The sequence below is a fragment of the Lissotriton helveticus genome, chromosome 12 (assembly GCF_964261635.1).
Source record: "Lissotriton helveticus chromosome 12, aLisHel1.1, whole genome shotgun sequence".
Classification (NCBI taxonomy): Eukaryota; Metazoa; Chordata; class Amphibia; order Caudata; family Salamandridae; genus Lissotriton; species Lissotriton helveticus.
The window spans coordinates 32,332,308-32,352,515 of NC_136073.1; the positions used below are offsets into that span (position 1 = coordinate 32,332,308).

Genomic DNA, 20,208 nt, shown 5'->3' on the forward strand with positions numbered 1-20,208 from the left:
CAGGCATGGTACAAGATGTTGGAGGTCTGGCACACAACAGGATGTCATAGGTCTGGCATGGTGCATGGTGCATGGTCAGGCATGGGCCTGTAGGTCGGGTATGGTGCAGATGGCTGAAAGATAATCATGGGTGTGGTGCTGCTGCATGGTGCATGGTCAGGCATGGTGCAGACTACTGGAAGGTGGCATGGACCTGGAAGTCAGACATGGTGCATGTTTTGCGGGCCAGGCATGGTGCAGGATGATGGAGGTCTAGCACCAAACAGGATGTCATAGGGCTGGCATGGTGCATGGTCAGGCATGGGCCTGTAGGTCAGGCATGATGCATGGTCAGGCATAGCAAATGGTCCTGGAGGTCAGGCATGGTGCATGGTCCTGAAGGTCAAGCATGTTGTAGATGGCTATAAGATAAGAATTAGTCTGGAGGTGCTGCATGGTCAGGCATGGTGCAGATTGCTGGAAGGTGGCATGGACCAGAGGTCAGGCATGGCGCATGGTCTTGAAGGTCAGGCATGATACAAGATGCTCGAAGTCAGGCACCGAGGAGAATGTTTTAGGTCTGGCATGGTACACGGTCAGGCATGGTGCAGAGTGGTGGAAGGTAGGCATGGACCTGTAGGTCAGTCATGATGCATTATCATGCCATTGAATGGTCCTGGAGGTCAGGCGCAGTGCATGGGCCTGGAAGTCAAGCATGGTGTTGGGTTATGGGGCTTGGGTTGAGGTCACATATGGTACTGGTTCCTGGGGGTTTTAAACATGGGCAGGGTCCTGAGGGTTACGGAGGGCACTCACTCCCTCAGCTCCCATAGGGCCCTTAATCCCACAGATCTCAGGGGGCCCTCTGTCGTACAGCTCCCAGCAGTCCCTCACTCCCACACCTTCTATCGGTTCCTCGCTGTATTAGCTCCCAGAGGACCCTGGCTCTCTTAGCTCACGGAGGGACCTCACTTCATCAGCTCCCATAGGGCCTTCGGTCCCACAGGACCTCAATGTTTATTCCCACAGTTCCTTTCAGTCTCACAGTCCCAGTGGTCCGTAACTTTGCAAACTCTAGAAGGGCCCTCCCGGCTCTAGGCTCGCTTACCGTCCTTGTTAGTGGTGATGTTGACAGACTCGGAGTGCGGCATGGTAGTACTCTCGCCTGATACCCCGTTCAGGGCCTGGATCTCGAAGGTGTAGGTGACATACTGCAGCAAACCATGGATGAGGAGCCGGCGCTCCGTCAGCCCCTCAGGCCGAGCGCCATAGGTGACTTGACTGCAGGCACGGCAGAGCTGCCGCTCCGGGCACTCCTGGCAAAGCACGGTGTAGGTGACATCGTTACGCCCACCGTTCTCCAGTGGCTCACTCCACTCCAACATGGCCGACGTGCCATTAATTTTGGCCACAATGCTCCGTGGTGCTGAAGGCGTACCTGTGGGAGCAGCAAGAAGACAAGTTGGCTGCAACATCAGAGCAATCCCAAGGCTACAAGTACCAGAGTGCACTGCGGCAAACTCAGACCCACATGGAGCATGCAATGCCTCCAGCATTCAACACAACTCCCATTTCATAGCTAGGAGATGTCAGAGCGACCAGCAGTAGAAGGTAATGGCTGGAAGGCAAGCACTGGCTGTCCGATCGCCACAAGATAGTATGCTGGCAGCGTACAGTAATGAGCTCGGATGAGCGATCAAAAGGAATTCCGGGCATGAGTAATCACGCCTTGACGTAGGTCGCTGTGACCGTACCGGACACGCCTCAGTTACAGTGACCAACGTTGAGGCACAATCGCTAACGCCCACATTTCCTTTTTGATCGCTCATCCGAGCTTATTACCCCATGCCGCCAGCCTACTACCTTGCGATGCACCTCGTATGACACTCATCCCCTACCAGGCTGCCACATCAGAAACGCTGCGGTCACAACGACCTACGACGAGGAGCGATTACTTACGCCCACAATTCCTATTTTGATAGATTATCCAAGCTTATTACCATATGCCACCAGCATACTATCTTCTGGCGATCGGACAGCCAGCGCTTGCCTTCCAGCCTTTACCTTCTACTACTGGTCGCTATAACCTCGCAGTTGGCATCTAAACTCAGGCATGTAACCTTATGTCCTGATGATGATCCCACTATCTTACGTATGGGATCGAAACGTTGTTGACTCTTTGACACCTTAACAATCCTATGTATCATTTTAAGTGTACCATTGTGTTTTTCTTCATTTATGCTTGCCAATGTGTTAATTTCTTTTTCAAGCATTAAGATATGCCTGAGTCTTTCTGTTTGTTCGTACTCTGATTTACACAGAGTTTGTGTTCCCACTTTATTTTTGTGTCAGATTCTCCTAAGATTAAAATATCCTCGTCCGGCTGAACAATGCAATATAAATTTCATTGTATTTTTATATTTATTGATGCTCGCCTATTCCCTTTGTGAGGAACCACTGTGTTTGTAAAATCCATGTGGCTACCCTGCATAGGTGTGTGACTATTCTCTGCCTGTGTGTGATTGCTCTCTGACTGACTGACTGTCACTGGTCCCTGACTGCCTGAATGCATCTGTTTTAAGTGCCTATGTGTGACTGCTATTGACCTGCCTTTTACTGCTATCTGGCCCACGAATAACTGTTTTCTCATGGTCTATGGGCCACTGGGGGTGGGGGTGGGGGGAGGGGGGAGGGAGAGAGAGGGAGAGAGAGAGAGGGAGAGAGAGAGGGAGAGAGAGAGAGAGAGAGTGGGGGATGAGGGAGAGAGAGAGAGAGGGAGAGAGAAAGAGAGAGAGAGAGAGAGAGAGGGAGAGAGAGGGATGAGGGAGAGAGAGAGAGAGAGAGAGAGAGAGACAGAGAGAGAGAGAGAGAGAGAGAGAGAGAGAGAGAGACTGCTCTCTGACTGCCTGTATGTGATTTGTTTCCTGTCTGCCAGTGTGCAGCTGCTCTGAATTCCTGCATGCAACTGTTTTCTGACTACTACCTGAATGAAACTGCTCTGAATGTATGAATACTATACTATCTGCCTGTGTGTAACTACTATCTATTTGTGTGTGACTGCTGCCTGGTCTCTCGTGGTTTCTGGGGGACTGCTCTCTGTCACATGAGACTGCCCCTTCCTTACAAGCCCTGGGTTCAGCATAGGTCTACGGTGACAGGTGCCCATATAGGGGTGCACGAGGGTCGCCCCTTCCTCCCCACCCCTGCCTGTCCGTTCCTCCCGGGTGTACTCACTGGTGCACTGCCTGTGCGGAGGATCACTCCTGGCGCGGTAGTAGCCGGTGCGGCAGGAGCAGAGCGTGGCACCCTGGTTCACAGACTGGCTGTTCAGGGGACAGGCCTGGCACAGGCCCTCGCCCTGGTTGGCTTTGAAGAATCCCAGTGGACAGGCTGCAAAGACAGAGAAAAGGAGGTGTAAAGACAACGTATGCTGACAATCACCGCTCTAACCAGACATACTCCTGAAACAGCTGCACCGACAAGCCCCACAGGTGCGTCACTCCACTGTAGAAGAACGGCAAAGTTTGTGGAAAAAATTTCACAAAAATATGACTTTTTGGCATAAGAATGTCACTCATTTGGATCTCACTCATTGTGGCCAGGAATGTCACTCATTTGGAGTCTGTGACTTATATAACTTACATTTACCCAGCATACACTTGGAGCACAATGCATTGCTGTACACACCCCCTTGCCACCCTAGAAGGCATAGGCTACAAAGCCAAGCTGGAAATGCCCCATAACATGTTCCCCTTTCGCTGTTGGTGTCCAAACCAACCGCGTGCTGGACTGATGATTATCCGTCGGTGCAAGGTGGGTCACCACCTTGGTGAAAACATGAGGATGACGACTCTGGACTGACGACAGCCCAACAGGTTTTACAAACTTTGCCAAAGCAAACAAATTAGTCTGGCTTTGCAAGTGTGCAATAGGTATTTTTTGTGGGGGGGGGGGGGGGGGACATTTGAAATATGAAAAAATAATGGAGAGGCCCAGCAGCCCTGGTCCAGAAGTGAACTTCTTTCAAGTGATCACACAAAATGCTGCTGTTCACAGTGCAAGTCAAGGATGAAGTGGACTGACCCATCGGTCCATGGTGTAAGCTGTGGTTGGCAGACGCATAGTGTGAATGACACTTGAAAAGACCGATGAAGAGGGCTGATGGATGTATGCATTATATCATACATCATGAGGATATCATTATGAACATTTTTTAAAACCCAGCAGTCTGGCAAGACAGCCAAAGCTGGATATAGGCCAAACCTAAAAATCAAAAACATTGACACAGAACGGTAAGAAATCTCGGATCTGAAGACAAAATAGCAACAAAAAAAATGTTCAAACAACGCCTAAAATATTAGTAATGAAAGTATATTTAATTTACTCATAAAAAATAAGTTTGGCAAAATCAAAAAAAAAACTGTAGTGTGGGAGTCTGTCTTCTCTGTCTACTACAACCCTTCTGATAAAATACTCACAGGAAATTGGCCAGCCAGACAATGGCATTCCAAGAGTTTGCCTTCAGGGCTGAAGCCCCTGACATGGATAACTTTCAACTTCCTTTGTTCCGACCTTTCTTCTTTCTTTGACCCATGCTTTGTTTTAAAATATTTGAAGAATTTTCAACTTCCCCCCAAAATATTCCATAACAGGAGATAATAAAATATATGCTTCCTGGGCGAAGCATAACATGTAAGGAGAGACGCAGGTATGGGTGAACCCCAGAGGGAACGGGTTCATATGAGCATGAAAATGGTCAATAAATAAATCGGATGTTTGTTACAGGGATGTGCATAGCGCCGTGTTGACTTTCACATGACCTTGCAGCGATGGCTGAGTTCAGATCCCTTCTCGCCCTGGTCACAGAAATTCCAACACTGAACAGTCTGTTTTCTGTGTTTATGGAGATGGCTCTTGAGCCTGCGGCTTTTGTGGCAGTGTTTAGCTGTATGCGTGTTTTGGTGATTTATATTCACTGTATGCCCCGCCCCCTTTCCGAGGGGGCGGGGGGGAGGGGTGGAGGGGGCTGCCCTACGTCCCCCTGCTGGATTAAATGACACAGTGTGAGGATAGAAGGCCTCTCAGGTTAGAACACATTTCCATTCCGTGTGCTGAATCTATAGCTCCCAGTAAATTGCTTGTATGCCCTCTGCTTCCCAAGAGCATGATTCGAACAGCTGACGTTGCAATTAATTTTTCTTCGGTTTTAGATCATGTAAGTATTCATAGTGGCCCGTGTATACATGCCGACAAAATACTGTATATATAGAATATATTGTTTTGTGTTATGCATTTCTGTATATATAATGTCATTTAATAGGGTCAGTATATTCATGGGGACTGTAAAGTTTAATAAACTTTTTATAAACTTGAAACTTTAAGGATATCGTGGGAAGGTGAGCGTGTGAATTGAGGGGCAAGGAGTTCACCCACAAAAATAAAAAGAAACCGGAGTAAAGACGAAAAATAGAGGCAACGGGAAGAGGAGAAAGAGAGATTTCTGAAGAGATCTTAAAAAGGGGATAGTACCCCCCTTAAAAAAATATATTTAAATGCAAAACACATTTCATAAATTCATGAAAAAGTTAATTCGAAAGAACGGTTTAGTGGAGGGAAGAACGTAATTGGAAAAGTGTCAACATATGTTGGTCAGGCCTGGGCCTGACATTTGTCAGAAATCTTCCGGAGCTATCGAGCGCCTGTCTCTGCTCCCCCAACTGCCCCCTCTAAGCGCCCGCTAATTAGAGTCACTTTGAGACGCACAACCTTTGCCCCTTTAACCACTGTTATAATCCGCCCTCCCCCAAGCATGCAGCGAGGCCTCCGGAGGGGGGAGGGGTTCCCACTCGCTGTCACTCCTCGTGCCTCTTTCCGGATCCTTCCTGCCTCTCCTCTCCCTTTCTTCTGCTCTCCGCCTCCTTTGTTCCAGTCCTCCATCTTTCTTCGTGCCACCCTACGCCTCCTGCTTTCTCTTCCTTTCTCCCCATACACCCCTGCTGTCGGCATCTTCCGCCTCCCACCCTCTCACTTCCGTCTTCCTCCCTTCACTTCTCTCTCCCTTCCTCTCCTCCACCCACTCCCGCTCCTGCGCGCTCTTCTCCCGTGCCCAGGTCTTCCTTTATTCCCTCGTGCCCCTGCACCCTCACCTTTGCCACTCCCTCTTCTACCCGCCTTTCACTCATCCCTTCCGCCTCTAGTTCCCACCACTGCTCCTCTGTGTAACTCCCTTCGATACCCCCCTCACCCCCTTGTTTCTCCCCTGCCACCCCACCCTCTACTAGTCCTTCCTCTCTTTCCTAGCCCCTTTAAGGATCCGCATGCCGCTGTGCTGTTCGTCACTGAGCCTGGGGGCCTTCTGACGGTGCACCGGGGGCAGGCCCTGCACCAGGCTGGGGGGGGGGGCTTCATCTTTAGGGCGGATGGGGTTGTGGGGGGGGCAAAGGGGCTTTTGTGTGTATTAGCCTTCAGAACCTCCACTTTCCAATGATGGGGCCTGTGCAGGGCAGTACCGCAGACGTGGGGGTGGGGGGAAATAGGACCCCCCCTCTCCCCTGCCGGACAGCAGCTGCTGCCTCTCTTTAGAAACAGTGGGGGATCTGAAGGGCACGAGGCTGCTCTGGCCTGGACAACCCTATTGTCAGCTCAGAGGCAGCGCTGCGGGAATAATGTTTTTTTTTTGTGTGGGGGGGGGGGTTGCTATCAGTGTTACCTCACTCAACTCTCACAGTGCTTCTGAAAAATCTCACATCACACAAGGAACAAGTGACACAAGTGAGCCACGCCCACTCAGCAGGGGAGTGGTAGGGGTGTAGTGTGTAGCTTGTGTTACATTTAGGAGCACACAGTCACACGTGCATTAAGTACTAAAGCTTGAGGTGGCAGTCACTGTCATTTACAGACAGGACACTTTCAGACGAATGTTCACTACATTTACACAGCCGTGCAGTTTCACTGATAAACCTGTATAGCGCAATAATTGTGGAAATCGGGTTTCAACAAATAAGTACAGTGTCTTGATCTGTTTCGATCCTAATAAAATCTTTGTTTCCATCACTCTTCAAATTTGCAAAAAAAAGTGTTTCATTTTAACTTTTTTAAGTGCTTATCTATTTTAAAATATTTGCTCAGTTAATTTAAATGTATGCGTGTTAGAAAAATGGATAACCTACAGCCTTTCCTTTTACACTGGCGAGATTTTCACATAGTTCACTTTACAAAATCCTCTCACTTTGCAGTGAAAGAAAAGTAAACCAAGTAAACACCAATCTTACTTTTTTTTAAAAGAAAAATAAGCAGCAATTTGTCAGAAGACACAGCCTAACACCCGACCTCTGCCTTTCAACACACAGCAAATGTGACACAATACAAAGTGAAAGTCATACTTAATGCCTTTTACCTTTGGAACTCCAGCATGGTTAATTTGGGGTGCTGCTGCTCCCCCTCCCTGCACCCGGCCATCCAGCGCCCATGTCTTAGAGGACAATATTGGTACACAAACAGGCATGGCTGCTGGGGTGCAGGGGACATGTTACAGTGGAAAACCATGGTAGAACCTCCAGTTAATGTATAGGTGATAACAGGACCAGAACATCACATTAGGTTATGGTTTGTACCAGGTATAAGACACACAATTGTTGGACGGAATGCAGAACAAATTAAAACATTCATCCCCAGTCAAGACATCTGGGTTAAATCTATCATTCTTTTGCTCACCACACCACCCCAGTTTAGAACTGGCCATATGCAAATCAGTCTTGACCCTGTGCCTCATGGGAACAGTCCAACCAGAACTGCCAAGCCAGGTCCTCCTTGGACCGGAAACAAGCATCCTGGGACCAGTTTCAGGGTTTCACCCCTAATCAGCCAGGATTGCTTGATTACAGTGGTGCAGTGAGCCCAGGACCCACGTCTGGGCATACTTGGCGCACTTAGGGCGAGAAAGCAAAAGACACACAAATGATGGACGGAATGCAGAATAAATCAAAACATTCACCCCCAGTCAAGAGATCCGGGTTAAATCCATCATTCTTTTGCTCACCGTGCCACCCCAGTTTAGAGCTTGCCAGGTATAAACATTGGGTGAGGAGACAACAGCTCCACAGAAAGACCAGACATCATGTGAACAGTGACAATCCCCTCCCCACACACACACTTGACTCCCTCCCCCCGATTGAAAGCCACCGGTGCTCTCCAGTATCATGGATCACAAGATCATGATATGAGCAGTACCCCACCACTCTATTCATTGTGATCATGTGTACACTGTGGCGGTCTGGCTCTCCCACCCCAGGACGACTGCGAGTGTGTCTGTGACACTCACTGACTCTCCGCAAGATGGGATTTCAGGCTCGCGGCTCTGTTAGTTTTCAATGGTTCAGTGTTCATACTCCATCGCAACTAACGAGAGGGCACCAGCAGTGGATTCAGGCAGCGCACTGTTGCAACCGCATCGTCCTCATGTGAGGCTTGTCATGTCAGCTGTAACAGACAGGAAAACACCCAATAAAGATGGATTAACTACAAAAAAAGGTTGTAGCTGAGCGTCTTCATTCCCTGGAGCTCTGGATCCACCAGATCTCTTCAGCTCAGAAGCCAAGAGCCAGGGCCGGACTGACTACTGGGCATTTTGGAATGCTGCTGAGCTGGGGGCTGATTTCACTGCGGTGGGGGCTGATTTCGTTCATGGAGACCTGCGTGTGCTTCGAAATAATTAAAGCAAAACAAATTTCGTATAGTACACGCAGGACCCCATCAACTAAATCAGCCCCCCGCTCAGCAGCATTCCAAAACACCCATTAGCCAGTCCGGCCCTGGATGAGTGTTGCCGGTACCAGGAGATATACTCATTCCTTGTGGCCCCTGAGACGAAGCGAGATCCGGCTACAGAGAGAGCGGCCTTCAGAGGGGCGAGATGTATTTTAGGAAGGAAAGTCAGCAGAGCACTCAAAGCACCAGTGACTGCACACGCGTGTCAGATCAAGCACCAGTGACTGCACACGCGTGTCAGATCTTCTACCCAATGAAGTGACACATTTCCCAGAGCAGACACGGTTGAAAACCTGCATTTTTGGCCACGGTGCTTACTTGGGATATCAGATTGGGGCTCTTGTCGAGGGAGATTCCTTGTGATCTGGCATAAATGCTATGACGTCACTTTCCATAGATGTGATGCCATCCTTCTGTCTCATTATTTACAACAAGGGGTGGTGATGGACAGAGTCTCTGAATTAAGCAGAGTACTCTCACCCAGTCAAGAGATCAGGGCTAGATCCAACACCGTTTTTTAGCTCATTGTACCATCCCAGTTTCAGAACCTGGCTGTATGCAAATTAGTCTGTCCCTGGCCCAGTGCATCATGGGAACAGGGCAGACCAGACTACAAAAGCCAATTCTTACACTGGGAAGGAAACAAGCTTCCGGGGACCGGTTTCTGACATTTCAGGCGTCTTCGGCCCGGCTTGCTTGAATCCTGATGGTGCAATGAGCAAGGGACTCACATCTGAGTATACCCTTCCACGCTTAGGGTGGACAAAATTATTTACAACAAGGGGTGGTGATGGACAGAGTCTCTGAATTAAGCAGAGTACTCTCACCCAGTCAAGAGATCAGGGCTAGATCCAACACCGTTTTTTAGCTCATTGCACCATCCCAGTTTCAGAACCTGGCTGTATGCAAATTAGTCTGTCCCTGGCCCAGTGCATCATGGGAACAGGGCAGACCAGACTACAAAAGCCAATTCTTACACTGGGAAGGAAACAAGCTTCCGGGGACCGGTTTCTGCCATTTCAGGCGTCTTCGGCCCGGCTTGCTTGAATCCTGATGGTGCAATGAGCAAGGGACTCACATCTGAGTATACCCTTCCACGCTTAGGGTGGACAAAATTATTTACAACAAGGGGTGGTGATGGACAGAGTCTCTGAATTAAGCAGAGTACTCTCACCCAGTCAAGAGATCAGGGCTAGATCCAACACCGTTTTTTAGCTCATTGCACCATCCCAGTTTCAGAACCTGGCTGTATGCAAATTAGTCTGTCCCTGGCCCAGTGCATCATGGGAACAGCGCAGACCAGACTACAAAAGCCAATTCTTACACTGGGAAGGAAACAAGCTTCCGGGGACCGGTTTCTGCCATTTCAGGCGTCTTCAGCCCGGCTTGCTTGAATCCTGATGGTGCAATGAGCAAGGGACTCACATCTGAGTATACCCTTCCACGCTTAGGGTGGACAAAATTATTTACAACAAGGGGTGGTGATGGACAGAGTCTCTGAATTAAGCAGAGTACTCTCACCCATTCAAGAGATCAGGGCTAGATCCAACACCGTTTTTTAGCTCATTGCACCATCCCAGTTTCAGAACCTGGCTGTATGCAAATTAGTCTGTCCCTGGCCCAGTGCATCATGGGAACAGGGCAGACCAGACTACAAAAGCCAATTCTTACACTGGGAAGGAAACAAGCTTCCGGGGACCGGTTTCTGCCATTTCAGGCGTCTTCGGCCCGGCTTGCTTGAATCCTGATGGTGCAATGAGCAAGGGACTCACATCTGAGTATACCCTTCCACGCTTAGGGTGGACAAAATTATTTACAACAAGGGGTGGTGATGGACAGAGTCTCTGAATTAAGCAGAGTACTCTCACCCAGTCAAGAGATCAGGGCTAGATCCAACACCGTTTTTTAGCTCATTGCACCATCCCAGTTTCAGAACCTGGCTGTATGCAAATTAGTCTGTCCCTGGCCCAGTGCATCATGGGAACAGGGCAGACCAGACTACAAAAGCCAATTCTTACACTGGGAAGGAAACAAGCTTCCGGGGACCGGTTTCTGCCATTTCAGGCGTCTTCGGCCCGGCTTGCTTGAATCCTGATGGTGCAATGAGCAAGGGACTCACATCTGAGTATACCCTTCCACGCTTAGGGTGGACAAAATTATTTACAACAAGGGGTGGTGATGGACAGAGTCTCTGAATTAAGCAGAGTACTCTCACCCAGTCAAGAGATCAGGGCTAGATCCAACACCGTTTTTTAGCTCATTGCACCATCCCAGTTTCAGAACCTGGCTGTATGCAAATTAGTCTGTCCCTGGCCCAGTGCATCATGGGAACAGCGCAGACCAGACTACAAAAGCCAATTCTTACACTGGGAAGGAAACAAGCTTCCGGGGACCGGTTTCTGCCATTTCAGGCGTCTTCAGCCCGGCTTGCTTGAATCCTGATGGTGCAATGAGCAAGGGACTCACATCTGAGTATACCCTTCCACGCTTAGGGTGGACAAAATTATTTACAACAAGGGGTGGTGATGGACAGAGTCTCTGAATTAAGCAGAGTACTCTCACCCATTCAAGAGATCAGGGCTAGATCCAACACCGTTTTTTAGCTCATTGCACCATCCCAGTTTCAGAACCTGGCTGTATGCAAATTAGTCTGTCCCTGGCCCAGTGCATCATGGGAACAGGGCAGACCAGACTACAAAAGCCAATTCTTACACTGGGAAGGAAACAAGCTTCCGGGGACCGGTTTCTGCCATTTCACCGGGGACCGGTTTCTGCCATTTCAGGCGTCTTCGGCCCGGCTTGCTTGAATCCTGATGTTGCAATGAGCAAATGACTCACATCTGAGTATACCCTTCCACGCTTAGGGTGGACAAAATTATTTACAACAAGGGGTGGTGATGGACAGAGTCTCTGAATTAAGCAGAATACTCTCACCCAGTCAAGAGATCAGCGCTAGATCCAACACCGTTTTTTAGCTCATTGCACCATCCCAGTTTCAGAACCTGGCTGTATGCAAATTAGTCTGTCCCTGGCCCAGTGCATCATGGGAACAGGGCAGACCAGACTACAAAAGCCAATTCTTACACTGGGAAGGAAACAAGCTTCCGGGGACCGGTTTCTGCCATTTCAGGCGTCTTCGGCCCGGCTTGCTTGAATCCTGATGGTGCAATGAGCAAGGGACTCACATCTGAGTATACCCTTCCACGCTTAGGGTGGACAAAATTATTTACAACAAGGGGTGGTGATGGACAGAGTCTCTGAATTAAGCAGAGTACTCTCACCCAGTCAAGAGATCAGGGCTAGATCCAACACCGTTTTTTAGCTCATTGCACCATCCCAGTTTCAGAACCTGGCTGTATGCAAATTAGTCTGTCCCTGGCCCAGTGCATCATGGGAACAGGGCAGACCAGACTACAAAAGCCAATTCTTACACTGGGAAGGAAACAAGCTTCCGGGGACCGGTTTCTGCCATTTCAGGCGTCTTCGGCCCGGCTTGCTTGAATCCTGATGGTGCAATGAGCAAGGGACTCACATCTGAGTATACCCTTCCACGCTTAGGGTGGACAAAATTATTTACAACAAGGGGTGGTGATGGACAGAGTCTCTGAATTAAGCAGAGTACTCTCACCCAGTCAAGAGATCAGGGCTAGATCCAACACCGTTTTTTAGCTCATTGCACCATCCCAGTTTCAGAACCTGGCTGTATGCAAATTAGTCTGTCCCTGGCCCAGTGCATCATGGGAACAGGGCAGACCAGACTACAAAAGCCAATTCTTACACTGGGAAGGAAACAAGCTTCCGGGGACCGGTTTCTGGCATTTCAGCCGTCTTCGGCCCGGCTTGCTTGAATCCTGATGGTGCAATGAGCAAGGGACTCACATCTGAGTATACCCTTCCACGCTTAGGGTGGACAAAATTATTTACAACAAGGGGTGGTGATGGACAGAGTCTCTGAATTAAGCAGAATACTCTCACCCAGTCAAGAGATCAGGGCTAGATCCAACACCGTTTTTTAGCTCATTGCACCATCCCAGTTTCAGAACCTGGCTGTATGCAAATAGTCTCTGTCCCTCACCACCCCTTGTTGTAAATAATCCTTCTGTCTCATGACAGATGTGACGTCTTTTCACGCTAGCGGGATAACTATGTCATTTTTCTATCAGATGGCACATCTGATGTCATTTCTCTAACCCCGGACAGATGTCACGTCACTGCCTCATGGCAGGATAGCTGTGATGTCATTTCTCTTTAGGAAGACAGATGTAATGCTACTCTTCTATTTCATGAACAGATGTGATGACTTCACGAAGACAGGGCAGCTGTGATGTCATTTCTCTTAGAACAGAAGTGATGCAGTTTATCTCTGGACAATTGTGACGTCAATGTCTCATGGCAGGTCAGCTGTGACGTCACTCCTCTAAAAGAGGTTAGCTGGGATGCCACTTCTCTATCGCACGCCAGATGTGATGTTATTTCCAGGTGGCAGGACAGCTGTGATGTCATTTCTCTTAGAGAACAGAAGTGATGCAGTTTATCTCTGGACAATTGTGACGTCAATGTCTCATGGCAGAAAAGCTGTGACTTCACTCTTCAATGAGAGGTTAGCTGTGACGTCACTCCTCTAGGAAAGGTTATCTGGGACGCCACTTCTCTATCGCACGCCAGATGTGATGTCATTTCCTGGCGGCAGGATAGTTTGACGTTGTGTTCTTGCAGCAGGAGCAGGTTTGGTGTCATATTTAGTGTCGATTAACGGGACCTTTCCCAGGTGTGTGAACCTATGTCAGCACTTCAGGGACGCCCGGCTCAAATGGAAGGATGGAGAGGGCGTGGCTCCATGCTGCTCACCGGGGGAAGGGGGGGGAGAGAGATACACGGAAGAGGGAGGTGGGATCTACCCAAGCACACATCTGTCTCAGTGTGTTATCCCTCTCCTGCCGTGTGTACAACACTCCGTCTGTCTCGTTCTCCCCCCCCCCTTATAAGCGCCTTGAAGTAATAGCCTGGTACCACGTGGCGGTATCCACGGGTTCAGGCGATCGATCGATTGTGCTGCTTTGATTTGGGATACTTCCTTTAAAATCTTTTACATATAGGTGGTTACCAAAAGAAAGTACTATCTGTAATTTGTGTAATGGTGGGAGCAGTACTGAACATTTGTTGTTCACTTGCCCAAATGCGAAAGTGGTAAAGGCAAGAAAAAGGTTTTTACAACCAATTTATACAAAATGTAGAATTACCTCTGTACAGGAATTGATCATACTCTGTAAGGCTCGCCAAACGAGTTTGTCTGCCACAATCTATACACATTTTTAAAACCTATTTTAACTTTGTATTAGAATGGAAACCTTTCTTTTTTAACAAAACTGTTTAAAAATTGTATGTTATGTACTGAATATTTGTGGTTCTCAGTGGACAACTAAATCAAATAAAAGGAACTTGATTTGATGAGGCGCTATCCAAAGCTCAGAGCTCTCTCTCTCGTCTGTCTCCCTCACTCTCTACACAGCCATGTCCCCTCATTCCCTCCTCTCCCTTCTGTATACATCTCACCCCTCCCCCTCTCCCTCTCCGCCCATTGTTCAAGCCGCGCATTTCCCACCCTTCCCAGGGCGTTTCTGGGATTTAATTTTAGCTCCCCTCCCAGCCCCGCCCCTCGTGTCCCTCAGCCCGGAAGAGGAACCGTTTCCTTGGAGCTGGGAAAACCTGCAGATTCATGGGCGGTTTCTGAATTCTGTCTCACCTGCAACGTGCCCCCTCCCCCACTGCTAAGGGAATACCGCCCTGGAAGACAAGAAAGCGCCAAGGGGCCCTTCCCTTCTCCGCCACCTCCCAAAAACACAGAGAGGAAACAGGAGGCAAAGTGCAAGTTTCAGCAGAACTGCAAAGAACTGGCAAGATTCGTAAAGAGCCTGGGCCCAGCAAGCTTCGCTCACACAGGACAGCCTGTGCCCAGCAAGCTTCCCTCACACAGGACAGTCTGAACACAGCAAGCTTCCCTCACACAGGACAGTCTGAACACAGCAAGCTTCCCTCACACAGGACAGTCTGAACACAGCAAGCTTCTCTCACACAGAGGAGCCGAGACACACGGGACATTCTGAACACAGCAAGCTTCCCTCACACACAGGAGCCGAGACACACGTGACAGTCTGAACACAGCAAGCTTCCCTCACACAGAGGAGCCGAGACACACGGGACAGTCTGAACACAGCAAGCTTCCCTCACACAGAGGAGGCGAGACAAACATGACAGCCTGGGGCCAGCAAGCTTCTCTCACACGGGAGCTGGGGCACAAAAACAGCCTCGGCCCTCACACCGAACAGGCAGGAACCAAGAAGCTTCAGTCAAATCAAACACACACAGAACAGTCAAGCACTGCAAGATTTCTTCACACCGACTAATCTGTCCACAGCAAGCTTCCCTCACACAGAAAAATATGGAAACAGCAAGCTATGTTCACATTAAAGAGCATGCACAGAGCAAGCTGCACTCATACAATAGTAGGCAACAGAAAACAAAGAAAGGGCATGCTTTCATCATAGATGGGTTTGGGCAGCAAAAACTCTCATTTGAAACAAAAAACAGGGCAAACGTCTGCACACAACACAGTAAGCTTAACGCATCTTTCCCTCTCGCACAATGACTTGGACAGGGCAATGTTGCCCTAACAGCTAGAGTGCTACAACGCTGAAGAAATAAAACACAAGACAAAGCGGGCAGGGCAGGCGTCAAGGAAATAAAACAAGTCAGCCATGCAAGCTTCCCTCATACATAGAGCATAACTGCATAGCATGCTCAGAGCTGCTCCTTTAGGGCAACTCTTCAAACCCATCTAGAAGCAGACAGAGCGAGCTTCCCTCACATAGAACAGCAGGACCAGGGCAAGTTTCCAGGACAGCCAAGGCAAGTCACATAATGGCCGGCTAAGATTCCTTAGCCAGACAACATAACACATGACATGTGTATATTTGTAAAGCGCGCGTTCACCCAGAGGTCTCTTGGCAGTGAATAACAGATGTTTGTTGTTACCCAACGGTACTCATTTTATCGATCTCAGATGGATGAAAGGCTGAGTGGACCCACCGGGATTTGAACCTGTGACAATGAGGTCGAACACAGGCCCCTGCAGTAGATGCATTAGTCCACTGACCCATCAGACCCGGCAAGGGAGGACAGACTTCCTTTACAGAAAACAGCATGGGTAGGAAAAGCTTCCCTCATACAAACAGGACAAGTAAAGCAAGGGCCACGTCACTGAACCCTTTCCCCAAGGCCAAGCTTAGGTATTAGACAGCAGACCCATCCCTCAGGTTAGACAGATTTAAGCTACTCAATTGTACGACAGCACACACACCCTTCGTAGTAGAAAGACCTTGCAGTATATAGTTGCAAACAGCATAACTATCCCTCAAGCTACATATTTTGGACTGCTACAGCATCAGACCCAAGACAGCATAGCTATCCCTCAAGTTACAAAGACTTTGGACCACCACTGCAAGAGCATATAGGATTAGATCTCGGACAGCAGATCTATCACTCAGGTTACACCGATTTTGGACCACCTCTGCAAGAGCGTAGAGCATCAGATCTCAGACAGCAGAGCTATCCCTCAGGTTACACTTTACAGGCTTAGACGTCAGAGCTCTAATACAGATGTTGTAGTCTGTAGTCCAAGTCACAAGAGGTGTTTGTCTGGTTACACAAATCTTTTTGATGGGAGCCTTTGCACAATAGTAGCTTTCGGTTTCATCTGAGGGCAGATTTTTACTGCCGCTCCATTCAACCCCCCAACTTTATCCATCCCCCAAGACCCAAAAGCCCTCTCTCTGTCCTACCTTTGCACTTGGTGTTCTCCTCAGCAGCCTCGAAGCCAGGTGCACAGGTGCAGTCGGTCATGGGCGGCTCGGCCCACTGCCCATCCTCGCGGCAGTACATGCCAACAGGCATGGTGGACAGCTTGACGGTGTTGACTATGCAGCGGCCAGCCACCTGCTCCACCAGCCCACGCGGCACGGTTTCCTCGAAGAAGGTGAAGTTGACTGTGATGGACGGACACTTCTTGTAGAAGACGCGGACAGACAGCAGTGCCATGCAGGACCCCTGGTCCTGGAAGGCCAGGTAGAGGCCTGCCTTCGACAATGGTCCCACCCGCAGCGTCTTGATGTTCACCTTGCCTGAGGCCTCCATGCCTGCACGCTTGCGGGTCAAGAAGTCGGCAGCCACCGTGTCCACTTTGACGTAAGGATTCTCCATCCAACCAGGGTAAGTGGGAGTGGCCAAATCAGAGTCGGCTTCATAGTGGAAAAGGTTGAAGGTCTCCTTGCATGAGAGTGTCACCTTAGGGATGGACGAGCACTCCAGCATGGTGAATTTGACCTCAACATAGAGCTGCGTTGCGCCGCTCCGGGGTATATAGGTGGTCCGCAGCCAGTTGTTCTGGTTCTGCTTCTGCACGTTGCAGATCTCATAGGTCCGCACACTGGCCGCTTCCTCGTCTCGACCGCTCATCTCTTCCCACTGCGGACAAAGAAGGAGAAAGGTGGTTAAGAACCCATGTGTATCATGAACACTGGTGGACAATGGACACTTTCTGGACAGATCTACCTTCACTGACTCTACCCTTGAATCTTTGCAAAATATGGCAGCGTGTTTTCCTAAAGACCAGTCTACGATGAGCGTATTGTCTGAGAAAATATTTACTAAGCTCCTCTAGGTCTAGTTGACATTATGAACACACAAGAAGAAACTTCAACCCATGCAACTGGCAGAAACCCAAGGGAGGCTTCCAACAACTGTGGGAGGCATAATTATGGGGCCTGTGAGTCCATGAGGCAGAGCGGGAATGCAGTTTAAGCCCGCTTTGTGCATGTGACGCATGAAGTATGATATGTTCTATACATGCCCAACCTTCATGCTTTGTACTCCGTGTCTTGGCGTCATTCAACGTAGACTAACCTATGTATCCACCCAAAGCTTGTTAAAGACAATAGGACGAACCTCACACCGGTCAACAACAAAAACAATATGGAGGTTATCGTGGTGCAAGGCCAGAGCTGCAAAACACTCTGGGCGTATTACTTTGAACTGGAGATGGGTGTCGGCTGCTACCCCACTGGAGGCATTTTTAAAAAGTGCCTCTTACCTCGAACAGGACGCTGAGATCTTTTAACCTGTGCAGTACGAGACACTCTTATTCCGGACCACAGAAAGTGGCTTCCCCATGCTTCAGACTTCAGTGGCTTTCTTTCTTCTCCAGACAAAAGTCAGATCTCTCCTATTGGCCTCAGACAATGGGCTTGCCTGTACTGACTCCAGACGGACGCCCCTAGGTGCTAGCCCTCAAACCACCATCTTACTAAAGTTCAACACTTCCTGCCCAACGACACTCACCCCGTCCGCTTTGGGGTACGTCTCCCACCTCAGGTCGGCTGTTGCCAGTTTGGTGTCCATGAGAGTCTCTGGAAGGAAAGAAGAGGAAAGGTCAGAGGGCAAAGTTTACAAGCAATGTCACTGTAGTCACAGACTGCTCTTTGTACAATACAGTTTCCATTCCTGCATACAGCAATACAAAGGCACAGTACACTTCTTCTAAACCCCTCCCCCTCCCATGTATGTCTAGATCTGAACAACAAATCACTGCAGATTCGTTCAAAAATGCCTGTCAAAAGCATCACCCAATTGGCCAGCCAGATAGTTTCCCAATACGGCTGGCAACTTGCAAACTAAGATGGCTGACAAGGTTGTGTTCTACTAAAATGGCTGCCAAGATATTTGCCAAGAAAAGGGGTCATTAAACGCCTCAAACTAATATGGTTGAAAAGAGCACCACAAACTACAGTAACGACAAAATACAAAAGCCCACACAGGTGGCAATTAACATAGTCAGCATTATACCAGTGAACAACATGCCTGGATAAAATCAATGACACCATCAACAAGATTCTTGCCAATTGTGATGGGCAGAAAAATACATGAGAAAGGCAAGTAGCCATCAAGACCATCAGCAGTAAAGATGCCACAATCAAAACGATCAGAGGCAAAGATGGCCACCATCAAATGCATCAGCAGTAAAGATGCCACAATCAAAACGATCAGGCGCAAAGATGGCCGCCATCGAGTGCATCAGCAGTTAAGATGGCCGCCATGAATTGCATCAGCAGTAAAGTTGGCCGCCATTATAGTGCATCAGTACAGGGGCGGCTCTAGGCTCATGGCGGCCCTGGGCAGGGAGCGTAGGTAGGGGGCCCCGGAAGAGGAGGCCCCGGAAGAGGCGCGGAGGCCAGTAAAGAGGGGGGGGGTCAGGGTGTTTGGAAGTGGGACAGGCCACTGGGGCCACCACACAATTATGTATCCATCTTCAGAGGATTATTATATTAAGGATATATATTGGCGTGGCGGCCCCTGGGGTTTGGCGGCCCTGTGCAGCTGCACAGCTTGCACATGCCTAAGGCCGGCCCTGATCAGTAGTAAAGATGGCCACCATCATAGTGCATCTGCGGTAAAGATGGCCGCCATCAAGTGCATCAGACGTAAAGATGGCCGCCAAGTTCCTCACAAGCCAAGATAGATGCCAGAACTTCAAAAATTATAGCCACTATACACTTAGTCTTCCTAGAAACAGAGAACTTGTTGGAACCCTTTGCCCCCAGAAACTGGCTTTAGCCTATGGAACTGGTGTATTTGTTTAATAGTTGACCTGGGAGATACTGACAGATAAGTGAGTGATCAATCATCAAAAGCAGTAAGTGGACGAGGCACTGGGTCAGTGACTGGAGAACCAAAGCCTTACTGGTCCTGGGCACAGGGGAACCACTCACCATCGACAACTGTCCTGAGTGCCGGGGAAACCCTTCAAGAAGGTTCTTATCCACAAATAGGTAAGTCTATCTGCTTCAATGGTATGGGCTGACCCTGCCTGGGCCCAGCACCTCAGTCCCACCTGCATTCAGAAGCCAGAGCCTACAAGGTAACTGATTTCCATCCGTGCCAGTCCACCAACAGCGGCATCTACCTGAACACCAGGCACTTTACATGCATAAACATTTGCATGTGCTCTCTTTGCTTAGAACGCAGAGCTGTGCACACACACCTGCCCAGAGGGGTTCACAGGCAGGACATGAAGAGAAGATTCCTCTGTTCGCCACAAACTTTGTACACACTGTTTCTTTGCAGCCATGGGGAAAGCAAACCAGCCATTGGAACACATGTGCACAACCCAACAACACACTCCCAAGCACAACAAATCTGACAAGGCCCTGTCTGGATGAAACGACGAGGCTGATCCATGCAAAATGGAAGTCAGTGGGTTGCATCATCGCCTCACGCGCAAGTTCTAAGATCCGCAAAGACAGAAGGACTGAAATCCCTTTTATAGGGTCCCAGGCTTGTTAAACAAGATATGTCACTAGAGTCACAGGCACTTTTACAGAGGGAAAAAAACATGATCTTCATTAGCTGTGG

At 49.1% G+C, this 20,208-nt stretch overlaps 1 protein-coding gene across 3 annotated transcripts in view; it reads right to left on the reverse strand.

The window, feature by feature from the left end:
- Positions 1-20,208, reverse strand: part of EPHB4 (EPH receptor B4) — a 108,430-nt gene that overhangs the window by 34,053 nt on the left and 54,169 nt on the right. For all 3 annotated transcript variants that reach the window (XM_078669996.1, XM_078669994.1, XM_078669995.1), the window contains 4 exons: positions 18,139-18,206; positions 16,584-17,265; positions 3,214-3,369; positions 1,088-1,417 (listed from right to left, as the gene is read on the reverse strand). In XM_078669996.1, coding sequence (XP_078526122.1) covers positions 1,088-1,417; positions 3,214-3,369; positions 16,584-17,265; positions 18,139-18,206 — 1,236 coding nt within the window. The remainder of the gene's footprint in view (positions 1-1,087; positions 1,418-3,213; positions 3,370-16,583; positions 17,266-18,138; positions 18,207-20,208) is intronic.